General features: G+C 41.8%; 1 protein-coding gene across 1 annotated transcript; it reads right to left on the reverse strand.

The window, feature by feature from the left end:
* Window positions 1-5,580: 5,580 nt before the first annotated feature.
* On the reverse strand, window positions 5,581-13,303 carry LOC103812010 (reelin-like; the record flags this gene model as incomplete). Its single annotated transcript, XM_009085016.1, has 9 exons — window positions 5,581-5,679; window positions 6,084-6,281; window positions 7,290-7,509; window positions 8,507-8,664; window positions 9,010-9,171; window positions 9,981-10,054; window positions 11,611-11,786; window positions 12,543-12,785; window positions 13,197-13,303. Coding segments are annotated over 9 exons (1,437 nt in total), but the record flags the coding sequence as incomplete, so codon positions are not given.
* Window positions 13,304-13,649: the final 346 nt, after the last annotated feature.

The following is a 13,649-nucleotide window of genomic DNA, read 5'->3' on the forward strand; positions in this document are numbered from 1 at the left end:
GACACTCCCTGGCTGTGGCTTCACCTCTGGGGTCATTAATTACAGGAAAAAAAAGAGGGAATTTCCCCTTGGTTGCCCGTGCAACACTCTGGGTGCCCTTCTTGGCAGGTCTCATTATACTCTACCAGAAGCAGAAGAAGGAGAAGTCCTTCCCACCACAACCTTGGTGAAATTCCCACTGTGGCATGGCATGAGCTGCTGAACAGCTTCTGCTTAATTCAGCTTCCCCCAGTGCTCACTGAGGAAGCTCTGCAGGATCAGGACCCTCAAGAGCTATGTGGCACATCTCAGAGAGGACAAACAATTTTCCACCAACCCATCACTGACAAAACCTTGTGAAAGAGCTGCAGCTGTAACAGAAACACACATTTGATATTGATTCAGGGAAAGTACTTACCTTATTCTAGTGTAAAACCAATGACAGCAAACAATGAAATACAACACAAGTTAGAAAATGCCTTTCAATGCATGCAGCACTGTGATTAGTCATAAAACCCTGATGAGGTTTAGAGGCAATATAGGACTTTTCATCTCTTTTGAAAATAAAAATTGAACAAATTATTTCCTGATATTTCAAATCAATGTTTATATTGTTATTTTCTATAAAATTCAGCATGCAATTTTAGAAACAATAGAAATGTCATTGAAGCACAAACTGCATCATATTAGATTTGGCATAAATGTTGTGAACATTCAGATTGTTACCTAATGTTTGAACTGTTCCAGTTCTTTGTTATCAATATGTACTTTAATTTAAATGCACTTTTCAAATCATTGCTTTTTACCCCAAATATGAAGTAGATGAAAATGCTTTTCCACATGAGCACTTGCTATTAGAGCTACAATATATATTTTGCATTTTTATGGTGCAAAGTGGAGATAAACATTTGTCGCACCAAATGCAACGTAAGTTCTCACTAAATCATTTGTGCCAAAAATGTGAGAATATCTTGACAATGAAGAGCATGGAGTGATGGCTATGGAGGGATTCATTCTGTTATCTAACATTTAATCATAAAACAGTAGGTGGGGATAGTATTTCTTGCATTCCTTGCACAAATTAAATTCCTTTGGACCGCATAAGAAGCTTTGGGGAGCAAAGAAAGCAACATCAGACCCTTAGCTTATCATTGCCCTTTATTTCTCAAGACATTTGAGCAGACTTAAGTTCATGAGGCATCTATAAGGGCCTGCCCTATACACAAAGAAATGGCAGTTCTGTAATGCACATGCAGAAAAGTGCAAGGTGTCTGTGCAGTGGACAGGCTGAGAGCTGTGCTTCCAGAGAAAATCAATGTGCAAATGAAATGCAGGGCTGGACATGAGCTCTTCTTAGGGCAGAAGTACAGGAAAACACTTTTTCTTAAGCCTAGGATAAAATACTTTTTTATCCTAAGAAGAGCCACATGGAACATGTGAGAGTTGTGCCCAAAGCTTTCCTTACAAATTGAGAGAAAAATTGCTGCACCCGTGAGGAATAATCAGCACTAGCTTTGAAAGGGACTGGACAACTTGAGAACTTGTATCCTCTCTCCATCACAGGATAGAGACATCAACCCTTGCTAAGCTGGCAAGCTGTTAGCTAGCAAGATCAATTTAATGTGTAACAGTCAACACAGGTATTGGGTTTCACCTGCTCAAAAGAGATGCTCAATTTGAGCACCATTTGCTGCTGCATCACAATCTTAATGATGCTGCTTTGTAATGAGTGATCCAAATAGTTCATTCAAAGTGGAATGATTTTAAGTAACATACAAAAGCATCTTTGGTCTTCCTTATCACTGCCAGGTATTTTGTATGCACATATAATCTGCAGGTTAATTTTTTTCCCCCAGCAAGCTGTCTTGGGAGCAAAAAGGAAGCAAAGAAATGGCATCCTGAAAACATGTTTGCTGGTGAGACAGTGGTGGCCCTTGACTCAGAAGTCAGCTGAACTGAACAGTGTCATGACCCTGGCTGTGCATCAGCTCTAAGTGGTGTCTGCACTATGACTTGACAGCTGGGCCTGTGGCAGAATTGATTTCAACTCTTTGGCTTGCTGAGAAGAGCTGGGCCATGAGAACAGGTAGTCACAGATTAGTCCCTGGGGTGAGCACTGTAAGAAGGAGCAGGGACATCAAGAAAACCCTTGGTTGCACTACATCCATACAGACCAGCTCTCCCTGATGGCAGGTGCTTTCCCTCCTTATCCTCTTACTCCAGCCCTTAGTCTGCTCAAGTTGAGCAGGGCTCACTTGCCCTTGGGCTGAGGAAAAGCTGCCACAGCAACTTGGTGTGGACCTCAGGGCAAAGACAGCCAAGCCAACACTTAGGGCATTTGGTGTTGAGCAGGGCTCACTTGCCCTTGGCCTGAGGAAAAGCTGCCACAGCACCTTGGTGTGGACCTCAGGGCAAAGGCAGCCAAGCCAACACTTAGGGCATTTGGGAAAATCAGACCTCTTTGTCAGTCCATAGGGTAGTGGAGAAAACACAAGTTGATATGTGTGGAAAACCAGGAATTTCTGTCCCAAACTACACTTCCTAGTGTAGGTTGGCTCCTTGCTGTAACACCTGACAGGCTAGAGGCTTGCCTGCTGCATCAGCATGGGAACACAGATCACAGACATGAAAATCTAGGACTTTAACCAGGGTCAGTGAGGATAATTTTGATGGTGACTGGAGAGGTGTATAGAGACTCATTCAGGTGGGTACAGGGTTGTAAGAGGACTGAACACAGACCATGTTAGACATGGACCACCAATGGGTTCTGTATTCATGGCTTTCTGGGAGAAGGTCAGAGTTCCAACAGGAATTACTTCCAGTTTAGAAGGCACAGATGTTTCATAAAACATCCCAGCTTTGGGATGAGTAAGCCAGACAGAAGCCTACTGACTATGGAATTAATAAGAGGTAACTACAGCATCCTGGTGAATGGTTTTCATTCAGGCCATGCCTCTCTGCAGCTCTGCCAGAGAGCCCTGGGGTGACTGCTGCCCACAGAGCTCTTCCCTGGCAATCTTGGTGGGAGGGCAGAGCACCCAGGGGACACTGCCTCCTTGCCTCTCACTGGAAGAGCTGTCTGGGCAAGGTGGCTTGATCTCCCCAGGTCCAGGCAGAGCTTCTGTACCCTTCACTGGAAAATGAAGGAATATTAGGAATGAAAGCTAAGCCCTATCCCTAGGATAGCACTAGTCCCTAGTCCCTCACCCTAGGATGGTGTGAATCCTGGTAGCCCTGGTGTGTGGAGAGTGCTAACAGATACTACTCCAGGCTCCCTTCTGATGCCTGGAAGCACTCTCTGGAGTTAACTGAGTGTCTTCATCATTTCACAGATGAAAAAACTGAAGTGCTGGGGGTAAAGTGATCAATGTGAGGTGGCTAAGTGAAACAGCAGGCAGTGCTGGGGGTAAAGTGACCAATGTGAGGTGGCTAAGTGAAACAGCAGAGCTAAAAGAATCATAGAATCATAAAAATTTAGGGGTTGGAATGGACCTTACAGATCATTTAGTCTCAACCCTCTGCCATGGACAGGGACACCTCTCCACTAGACTAGGTGAGAAAACTCAGGTGAGAGTATCTATTGACAAGGAAATGTGCCTCCTTTCAGAAAACCTTCACAAGACCTTACTGAACCCTTTGCAGGTTACTTGCAAATAAATTTCAGGAGGTCTACAGAATATTCTGGTGAATTAGAATGTGCAGATAGAACTGAAGCAAAACAGAGGGGCAGCTGTCAGACCTGGGCACATGCCAATATGTGAATCAGATGTGTTACAGCATGTAATTCTGCCCTTCCTGAGAGCAGCATGTCTCATGTGTTGTGGTTGGCAGGGGCTGGAACTCCACATCTGGCCTTTGGGAATGTGCTGCCATGGCACTGCGTTTCACAGGACTTGTTAAGGGAGAAATCTATCTGGTTTGGTCTGTCTTCCTCTGTACAAGGTGTCATGTGAACTGGGCAGAACCTCTGTCTCTAGCTGGGTATTTTGGCCTTAAAGCTCTTTAACAGCAGAAAAGTAAGAGAAGGAAGGAGACACTGTCTGCCTATCTGGTTCCTTCTCTAGGCAGGGTGTGATTACTTGTTATAGCATTTCTACTGTTGTCCCTTCTAGTAAAATATACCTCATATGCCTGGTTGTTACCACTCGACTTGTGTGTCGAGGCTACCACCTGGCAGATCTCATTGTCAAGGAAGTTCTCAATATTTCAGCCCAAGAATCACTTTTTAAAGTTCTGTTCCTACTTATACTCCCTAATTCAATGCTCTATTTCTTTTTTCTTACATTACTTTTTTTCTGGGTTTTGGTTGGTTGGTTGGTTGGTTTTTGGTTTGTTTGGGTTATTTTGATTTTTTAATTGCAAGGTAGAAAGACATTGATAATATTTCAGAATGACCAGTTCTCTGTCCCATGGTTTCCTCAATACTGTGAACCTCCTGCAGGTTCATACACTCCCATGCCTTTCCTGATGCAGCATTGACTAACTAAACCAGGAATTATATCCATCCCTCTCCCCAGTTCCTTCAAATTTGAGCTTAATGTTATGGAAGCAGAGCCCAGCAAGGTGTGTCAAAGCAGCAGAGAGTGTACAGTCACTCAGTGTTGGGACCAGTTTGGTTTGGGGTTGATATGAGTGCCATGCAAGCTGGTGCTTCTCAGTGGAAAGGAGAACAGGGCTAACTAGCAATCAGATAATTCACTTTGCTACTGTCACAAAAATTACTTGCAGTGTCTCTGCTAACTCAAAAACCTCCTGGTTATAGTTACACAGTCTGGAGGTTATCTAAGCCTAGTTTTTTTCACTGCTGGTTTTTAAACTGTTCAATAAAAAGAATGTTTGAACCTATCTATGGAGCAGACACGGCTCTCTCTGCCAACCACTGCCAGCGATGAGTTCCTGCCCGGGAAGCCACTAGCATTTCACTTCTACTGGAACTAAATTGTTAGAGAAAAAGCAGGTCATCTCTTCGTGATGCACCACAGGAAAAACGTGTTAGCTGCCAGCGAAACCCATCGCAAGAATGGGAGAGTCAGGAGGGTGCAGACTTGGTAAAATCTTGACAAGGGGATGAATATAGAGCTCGGACCATAGGAACCTGCTATAGTGAACCCTGTTTCTGAACAGTATCCTTCTTACTAAAAAAAGGAAATGAATAAGTCATTAGTTGCTAATGCAAATTTTTCAGAGGCACAACAACATTACTTTGTGCAAAGAACAATACAGAAGAATCTTTTGTAGCTTTGAAAGGATATAAATCAGCCTTATGTGGCAGCACAGCGTGGAACAGGAATATCCTTTCTTATGTCCCAGCACAATAGTCTTTTAACAATCATTGCTGCATTACAGGACCACACCAATACTTGGTGCTGATAAAGCCCCACTTTCCCTCCTGTATTTTTCCACAATGCACAACATATCCCCCTGCTGTGCCACTTATTTCGTGTCTGTCTTAACCACTGACTGTTGCAGTCAGGGCAGAGCATTAGGAAAGAAGGGTTCCCTGGGCCACAATGGTTCTTACTGAGCTTAACACTCATGCCATGCTGCAGAAATTTCAGTGCTTTCTGAGATGAGGTGGGATGAGGTGAAGCTGATACTCACAGGACGACTTCTACGTGGTCCAAAGCCCACTGATCATGACCTGTCCCGTTGTGACGGGGCTGCCACCAGCGCAGTAAGACTCCTTTCATTCGTGCCTCCCTGTCAGCACAAACACAAGAGCCTGTGAGAGCTCCACACTATGGCTGTTTTGCACATCCCTATCTACCCCCCACACCAGTACTGAGAGCAAAGTCAAATCACTGTTTCTACAGCACTGAACATCAACATGCTGCAAGTGTACAACATTTAACAGCTAAAAAATGCACACAGGTAAGGAGGATTTCCCCCCTCATATCTTCAAAACAAATATTTTTTCTATTTTTCTTTCAATTTTCTTTCATTCCTAGGCTGGAATTTCTCAATCAGCCTTCCCCTTAAGTTTTCTCCTTTGTTTACTCTCTCATCAACCTGTTTTTCTTGCACAGTGATGCAGAGATACATTTCTGCTAAGAAATAATCTATCTTGTGCACTTAGAGGTAATGAAATGTGACTGGGTACTCACAGGGGAACGTTATAAGACACTCTTTGGGCTTGTATAAAGTCCTTTGGCTGATGCTGTGCAATTACTTGCCATGTAATTCCATTATTTACACTGTATTGGAGGAGCACTGCCTTGTCCACAGTGTTAGGATCACTCAGATTGGTATTACAACTGTCTGTTTGTGAAATACTTCCAATTTGCAAAACAAACATGATTTTGCTGGAAAACACACAGAGAAAAGGTATTTTCAATATGCAAAAAGATTCAAACAGGAACAAGAGCATTTCCAGGTTTATTGCAGTTACCTTACTCAAACTTAGAGTATTCTCAAGGCTTGTTACTTTAACAGGCAAAATAAACTTTTCTTATGTCTTTAAAACACATTTCCCCTTTGAAAGTAATAGTTTGCTTTGTATAAATTAGTGACATATAGTTGGAGGCAGTAGACCTGATTTTGCAATATGTCTGCACAAAACTGAGAGAGAGAAACATGTAAACATGCAAATGAGTGTATGAGAAGTTTAAAAAGGACAAAGAAAGACTGAAGATGATAAAGTGCCTAAAAGATATATCATATTCTACCTGGATGTTCAATTAAGAAGAGCCTGATTTATATCTGTCCCATTGGTTAATTCATCCTGTTTCTAATCTTGCTTTAGACAACTAAATATAAACCAGCCCTAAAAGCTGTCACTCTGTTAAGAGCCAGCACAGGCTGGCTGCATTTGTTTTTCCACGGCCAAGGAGGCTCAGTAGATGAAAAAGATACTCCTGTTCATTACCAGGTGACTATAATTCTATTTGACAACTGAAATGGGACAATGGGCCTTTAATTACTAAATAGCATCTTCAGCCATAACCATTGTGGAGGCACATACAAACATGGGATTTGCCTTATCAGATCAGGCACTGGTCCAGGCAGTCTGGTGTCCAGTCTTTGCCAACAGCTTCATTGTCAGTGCTGGCTTACTAGACAGTGCTCTGTTGGGCATGATGAAAACATCTGACCTTTCCATCTGACATCACTTCCTCCTCACTCTCCATCTCCCAAATCAAAGTCACAAAGCATTTTGCCAAGCCTAATGTTTTCTGCCAGCCACATCTGACTGCATGGCACAGCCAAAGCAGGCCATCCTCATCGGTACTCACCTACATGACCACACATATGTAAGGAGAGTTGCCTTTCTCATGAGCTGCTAAATGAGCATTTTAGGCTCAAACTATTACCTTGCTCGGGTGAGATCCAGAGGCTTAGTCACAGCTTGTCGTACTTGGCATCCATTAAAATAAAGCGAATCTCCGTGGGCGTAGGGTGCCAACTGTCCACAGCCATTCCCTATCACTCCTCCCTGAATGGTTTCCCAGTTTATTTCAGTGACTCTTTCAGATTCAAAATTATCTTTAATATAACTGGGCAGATCGTGGCTAAAAACAGAGCAGTCATCACCTAAAAATGACACAATGAACTTGTAAAACATACAAAAATCAAAACGATTGAGAAAATTGAGTTACAGGTCATTGTAACTCCATTCAAAGTTGTGTCTCAACATACAGTGCAAGTACAGGCTGAATATAATTCAGCAGATCCATTAACAATGTGCACTTTGATGTACAGCCTGCATTTTTAGTAAATTGAGGCTATGAGTCTTATTTTTTACAGCAGTATAACTCCAAGAACTGCAATACAGTTTCTCCTGTTTTACCTTGGTGCCAATAGGAGAAACCTGAAATTGCTGGTTGAAGGCAAATACATCTAAAACAGGCAAGGGATCTGATCTTATAAAGTTATGAGACATTCCTGGAAGACATTAAACACTGGCTCCACTCCCACAAAGCACTTACAGTTTGCTAAGGTTACTCAGATACCATTAGATACGACTCAGATACCACTCATACCTCAGATCTGCTTAGCTGCATTGAGGGATTGGGGCAGAACACTCTGTCCTGACAGGGCACAGAATGGAGTCCCTTACAGATGCCAGTCACCAACATGTGGATCCCATGTAGGCATAGAATCACAGAATCAGTTAGGTTGGAAGGGACTACCTCCCTACTCCAGCAGAGCCACCCTAGAGCACATGGCTCAGGATTGTGTCCAGACAGTTTTTGAATACCTCCACTGAGGGAGAAATCATCCTTTAGGATGCACCCATGAAAGGAGTACAGGGGTAGAAGCCATTTCTAGGTAAGCAAGTAGACATGTCCTACCTTCAATAAAGGCTGGATGGACTTTACATACAGTGCCAGCCAGGAGAGACTACTGACTCAATCCAGAAAGAGCAGGGGGAGGGAAAAGATGTTATTTGCAGCTCAGACAAATTATTCATTTAGGATTTGTTACTCAAACATTCCAGTGATGAATTTCGACATGATACATCACTTTGTGTTTTTGTTGAATTTTGAGCTAGATTAGATGTACAAGAGAGAAACTGAAGGAAAGAAACCTTGGTATCCTTCGTCACAAATGCAGATGGCTCCAGTCGTGCAATACCCGCGGCCACTGCAGAGCTTAGGACAGGCTTCCCCAATGTACACGTGATCGATTGCCCAGCTTTGTTTCTCCAGTTCTTCTCCCTTCTGAATCCATCTGAACTGAGTTGCACTGCAGAGACCCAAATCCAAACACTGTATTAGGATATCTAGCAATTAAACACATCTGCACAGTGATGTTCTAATACACCAGCAGCCAATGTCATGAAAAATGTCATATGAAGGGGCTGTGACTTCAGTAACTGGAAAGACCCACCCTGAATAGGTGGCCATTACCATCATTGGCAGTAGCAAGTTCTATGAACAAAAAGCTTCTGGAAAAACATTAATTATGCATCAGATCTAAATCCAGCAATAAAGAATGATTTTTAATTCATCAGTTGTTCCAAGCAATCAGTGCCAGCAAGACAGCTGATGTTTTATAGGCCCACAGTGAGCTGACCTTTCAATAACCTACCTGGATGAGACATGGTCAGGCAGCTGGATAGTTATTCTTCTCCACATGGAGCTGTTGACAGAGTTATAGATGGTAGCTTCATGGAATTGAAATGGGGAGCAGCCAATGCTATTCGATGAGGAAGGAAGACAATGTGTCTGGACGAGTTGCCATGAGTCTGTCCTGTAGGAAGGAAAAAAAGAGATTTTAGAACAACTGAAAGAATAATGAAAGGAAAACAAGCAATTTCAAAGGATCGTGGCATTGCCTGTTTACTAAACAAACACAAGAGATTGTCAGCAACAGTTTCCATGCTCTGGAGCCACAAATAAACCAGAGGTGAGAGGCTAGTGCAGGTGCAGCCAGGGAGGACTTTCCAGCATGCGGTTTCAGTGCTGCAAAACCCTTTGTGGTGATGCTCACAGCAGAGTATGGTATACACAACTCCTCTGTGCTGCATGACAGAAGGATTTATTTAGGAGTCTGCTCCTTAGCCTCTCTCTTACAGTGTTCAGAAGAGTCCCAATAGAATTTGCCACATTTTCACCCACAGTCATTTGAGCACAGAATATATTTGTTTTTACAAATCATAATGCTCTGCTATACTACAGCACAGAAGACACTCACATTAATGTTTTGCCAGTTAAAGACCAATTTGGAGTTAAGTAACTCCCACTTCATTACAGCTTGGTCCTGTATCATATTAAAACAACAGTTTCCTGTGAATGTGGTTTCCTGTGAGCACATTTTTAACAGGAACAAGCTCCTGACTGTAACTGCAAGCTGAGTGCCACGAGTCTGTCAACATCTGGGATAAATTATAAAGAGAATTTATGGGAGCTATGTAGACAAATCCCAGTGCTTGCACACAGGCTTTGTTCAGATCCTGTTACAGCATGAATAGCAAAGTAATTGTTTTAATAAATAAAAGCTCCCTAGGTTTTTTAATGCAGTACTTTTTTTTTTGGTCTGTGTATTCTGCTGTCACTTACCTGGCATCCTTTGTATACTCCAGCATCACTGAGTGGAGGTCCCCACAAGAATTTGCCTCACAGCCAACCACGATCTATAGCACAAATAGAATCAACTGCTATAACAAATCAGGTAGCCCTTTAATGTGACATATAATGAAGTTATGATCTCCTTTTCTTTCCAGGATGTAGAAAAGATTGTCAACATAGAGCTTGGACAAAATCCATCAAAAGTGAGTGGAAAACAAATACTTCAGATACTGCTTTTACTTAATGAGTTTTACTTCCTCGCTACTGTTATTTTCAAACAGAATCCTAACACTACAGTCCTAAAGCTCAAATTAAATAGATTAACAAACATTGGCTCTGAAATGCAAAGATGTGCTAGGTCTTTGGCACCTCCAGAAGTCAAGTGCCTTTGAAATTTATAATTCACAATGATAAACATGTGGACATGAAGTCAATCTAAGAACATTTAAAACAATAGACATATTTTTGTCGTATAAGAGTGGAAAGATAACAGTAACCAATGTAAAATAAAGTACTCAATAGATAACACGAAGCTAAGTTTCAAAACCAAACAGACACCATGCTAGAGCTGAATCTTTAGCATAGAAATGTAATCTTTGCTGTGACTGGTGAAGGAAAAGTGGGAGAGAATCAGGAGAGAAAAACTCTGCCATAAGAGTTGAGTCCTATTAAATGCTGACAGGTTATCACAATTTTGGCCTTAAAATAAAGGAAAAGGTGATAGGCTGGGTAAAATAAGCAGCTTGAGGAGGGTCTTGAGTAGTAAAAAGCACGTGAGACTCCTCTTTTGTAGAATTTCTTTGAGGGTGGCATGATGTGTGAGTGGGGGAAACAGAGCTTTAGGGATTATATTAGACAATCAATATAATACAGGCAACGATGTTGAGGAAAGGTGAAAATATTGATCAGTGGAAAGTGGAAAATTCCAGAACAGTCTTGGCAAACAGAAGAACAAGGCAAAAAAACACAACAAGAAAATGGATGACTATTTTGACAACCTTACTTTCATATTAGTTCCTGGTTTATTTAAGACAAGGTGCTTGGGGAATGGCCTAGAACATTTGTGGAAAACAACTACTTGTTGCCTTTGGCCTTCTGCAGAATTCTCCTTTAAACCAAAGTAAAAGACTCAGCAAAGTTTCTCAATTATTTAGATCATTTGCCATGACATATGTAAGTAGAAGAGGTACTTATGCTTGAACCCTCTTGCCTTTTCCATACAAGACTCTTCTCCAGCCTTCCTCTCCCTTGTCTCTTCTCCTTATTCATGAATCAGGGGAAAATGGCATATTCTGCATGCCATCTATTCTCACCTTAGAAAATAATTCATACTGTGTCTGATGATTTGGCAATTTCAGGACAAAAGGATTAGACTTCCAACCCCTCTGAGTAACCCCCAAAGCATACAGACAGTCAGAATAATTTGACATTTAACATTCATGCAACCTTTCTGGTTCTCATTATCTACACTTCAAATTTTCCTTTAATTTCCTTAGTAAAAAGTCATTATTAATTATTCATCCAGTTGTGCATCTTAGTTGGAAGAAGAATAATTTCTGGAGACAACATTAGATGGCTTTTCATTGTGTATTTTACTTTGGAGAGAAAGAACATTTCTTACTTTAAACTGCATCATATATCCTGGCTGTATAATGAGCTCCCTGGAGGACAGGATGTTGTGTGTTTTGTCCTTCTTCTTATTCGGCCAGTAGAGATGGAAGGATGGATTTCCACAGAACCCTGCAGTCCTGACTGCATTAGGGTAAAAGCTCCAGTTTTCTTCATGAGAGGTCCCTTCTGTTAAGATGAATTAAATACAATTACTGCATTGTCTTGTTAACTGTCAAAGTAATGAATCCACAGAATCACTAGATACAGAACCTTAGTGATACGGAGACTAAACCTATGCTATCTGTAATGATACACAGGAAGTTACTAACAGACATCACACCTCACTCCAGAGAGGTAATTAAAATGTTTAAATAATAGCAATTAAAAAATATAGATAAACCAAAACTTTACTACCATGAATTTAAATGATATGAGTTGGACAGGAATAAAAAATGTTGTCTTTCTTATAGGTGTATGTGTATCTATATAGGTGCACACATACATATCTGACTATACATGTGTCTAAATACCTATATTTACACACCCCTATTAGTAGCATAAAGAATAGCATATAAACAGCATTGGTCTACAAAATAATGGTCTGAGATACAGATAAGATGTCAGGAAAAGTGTTTTTGCTGCTTGGGTGTTCAGGCACTGGAATACTGCCCAGGGAGGTGGTGGAGCCACCATGCCTGGAAGTGTTGAAGAGGTGTCTGGATCTGACACTGGAGGATATGGTTTGGGGTTTAGGGGTTCCAGCAGTGACAGGTTAATGGTTGGACTCAATGATCTTAGGGGTCTCCTCCAACCCTGATGATTGTATGATTCTACAAAAGCTTTGCAGAATTCAAATAAAAGAAAGTCTGCCTGCAAGCTCACAGGACTTGTCTTGGATAACATAATGCCAGGCAACAGATTAGCTGTCGCAGCCTGTCTTACCGTCATCGAACGTATCGACCAGCTGGCTGGGGTTGATCTCTGCTCCTCCAATCAGGATGTTGTCCAGTGCCCACTGGGCCCTGTCAGGGCCTGACACAACAATCCCGTTGCTGATGGTGAAAGGCTGCCACCAGCGCAGCCGCGTCGTGTTGGTCAGAGCGTGTTCGGGGAGGAGGATGTAGTCGTGCCTAACTGAGATGTATTTTTGGTAATCCATCTCATGAAGCAAAGTCCAGGATATCCCTAGAGTGAAAAGATGCAGGTTCAGTAATAAAAACAAGCATATGGTAGAATCTTCTAAAAGGTTAAAGTGAGATAACAGGAAATAAAAAAATAATAGCTATGGTCTTCTGATAGACAAATCTGAATTCCTAAGGATAGCTGGCAAGTGTTACTCATTGCAAGAGTAATCTTGTAATCGTATAAAGGAATCAAATTGGCTAGAAGCCACAGATTACTGAAGTCAGGCAGGAGGATTATGGAAAACTCCTGAGCAATAGATGGAGATTTTAGATGGGGGGAAAAAACCTCACACAGAAAAAATAACTTTACAATTAAAAATTAGCTTATTATTTTGGATCTCTGACAACTTCTCAGATATTCGTGGTGCTGGATACAGAAAAAGACTCAGCTGAAACTACACGGTGTACTTGCCTCCGTCAATGGAATAGTCTAGCAGCACTCCCTCCTTTCTGCAAGTTGGTCTGTGGCATGTTGTCATGTTGTTTTCACTCCCAATTCTCCCCCAGTACTGTAGAAACCTAAGAGTAAATGTATATGGTTACATCTGTTCCAGAACTGCACAAATCAAGAGGTTCCTGTTAACAAACATGCTGAAAATGTTCCCAGTGCCAGCATCTTTAAGCAAGTAATATTGATGTACAAGTACTATAACGGCTTCTGAAAATATTGCAGGTCTTGTATAGGCACCCAAGAGAAGACAACCAGCAGAGGTTATGCTCTGAACTCAGTGAGAGACAGAGCTGGTGCCTCCAGGAGCGATGCCCAGGTGACTGGTATCTTGCCTCTTTGCAGGACAGCAGTTTCTGTCTCTAGGACATTCCTGAGGAGAGTAACCTGCTGCTTCATAGAATCATAGAATCAACC

The sequence above is a fragment of the Acanthisitta chloris genome, unplaced genomic scaffold, assembly GCF_000695815.1.
Source record: "Acanthisitta chloris isolate BGI_N310 unplaced genomic scaffold, ASM69581v1 scaffold30491, whole genome shotgun sequence".
NCBI classification, from domain to species: domain Eukaryota; kingdom Metazoa; phylum Chordata; class Aves; order Passeriformes; family Acanthisittidae; genus Acanthisitta; species Acanthisitta chloris.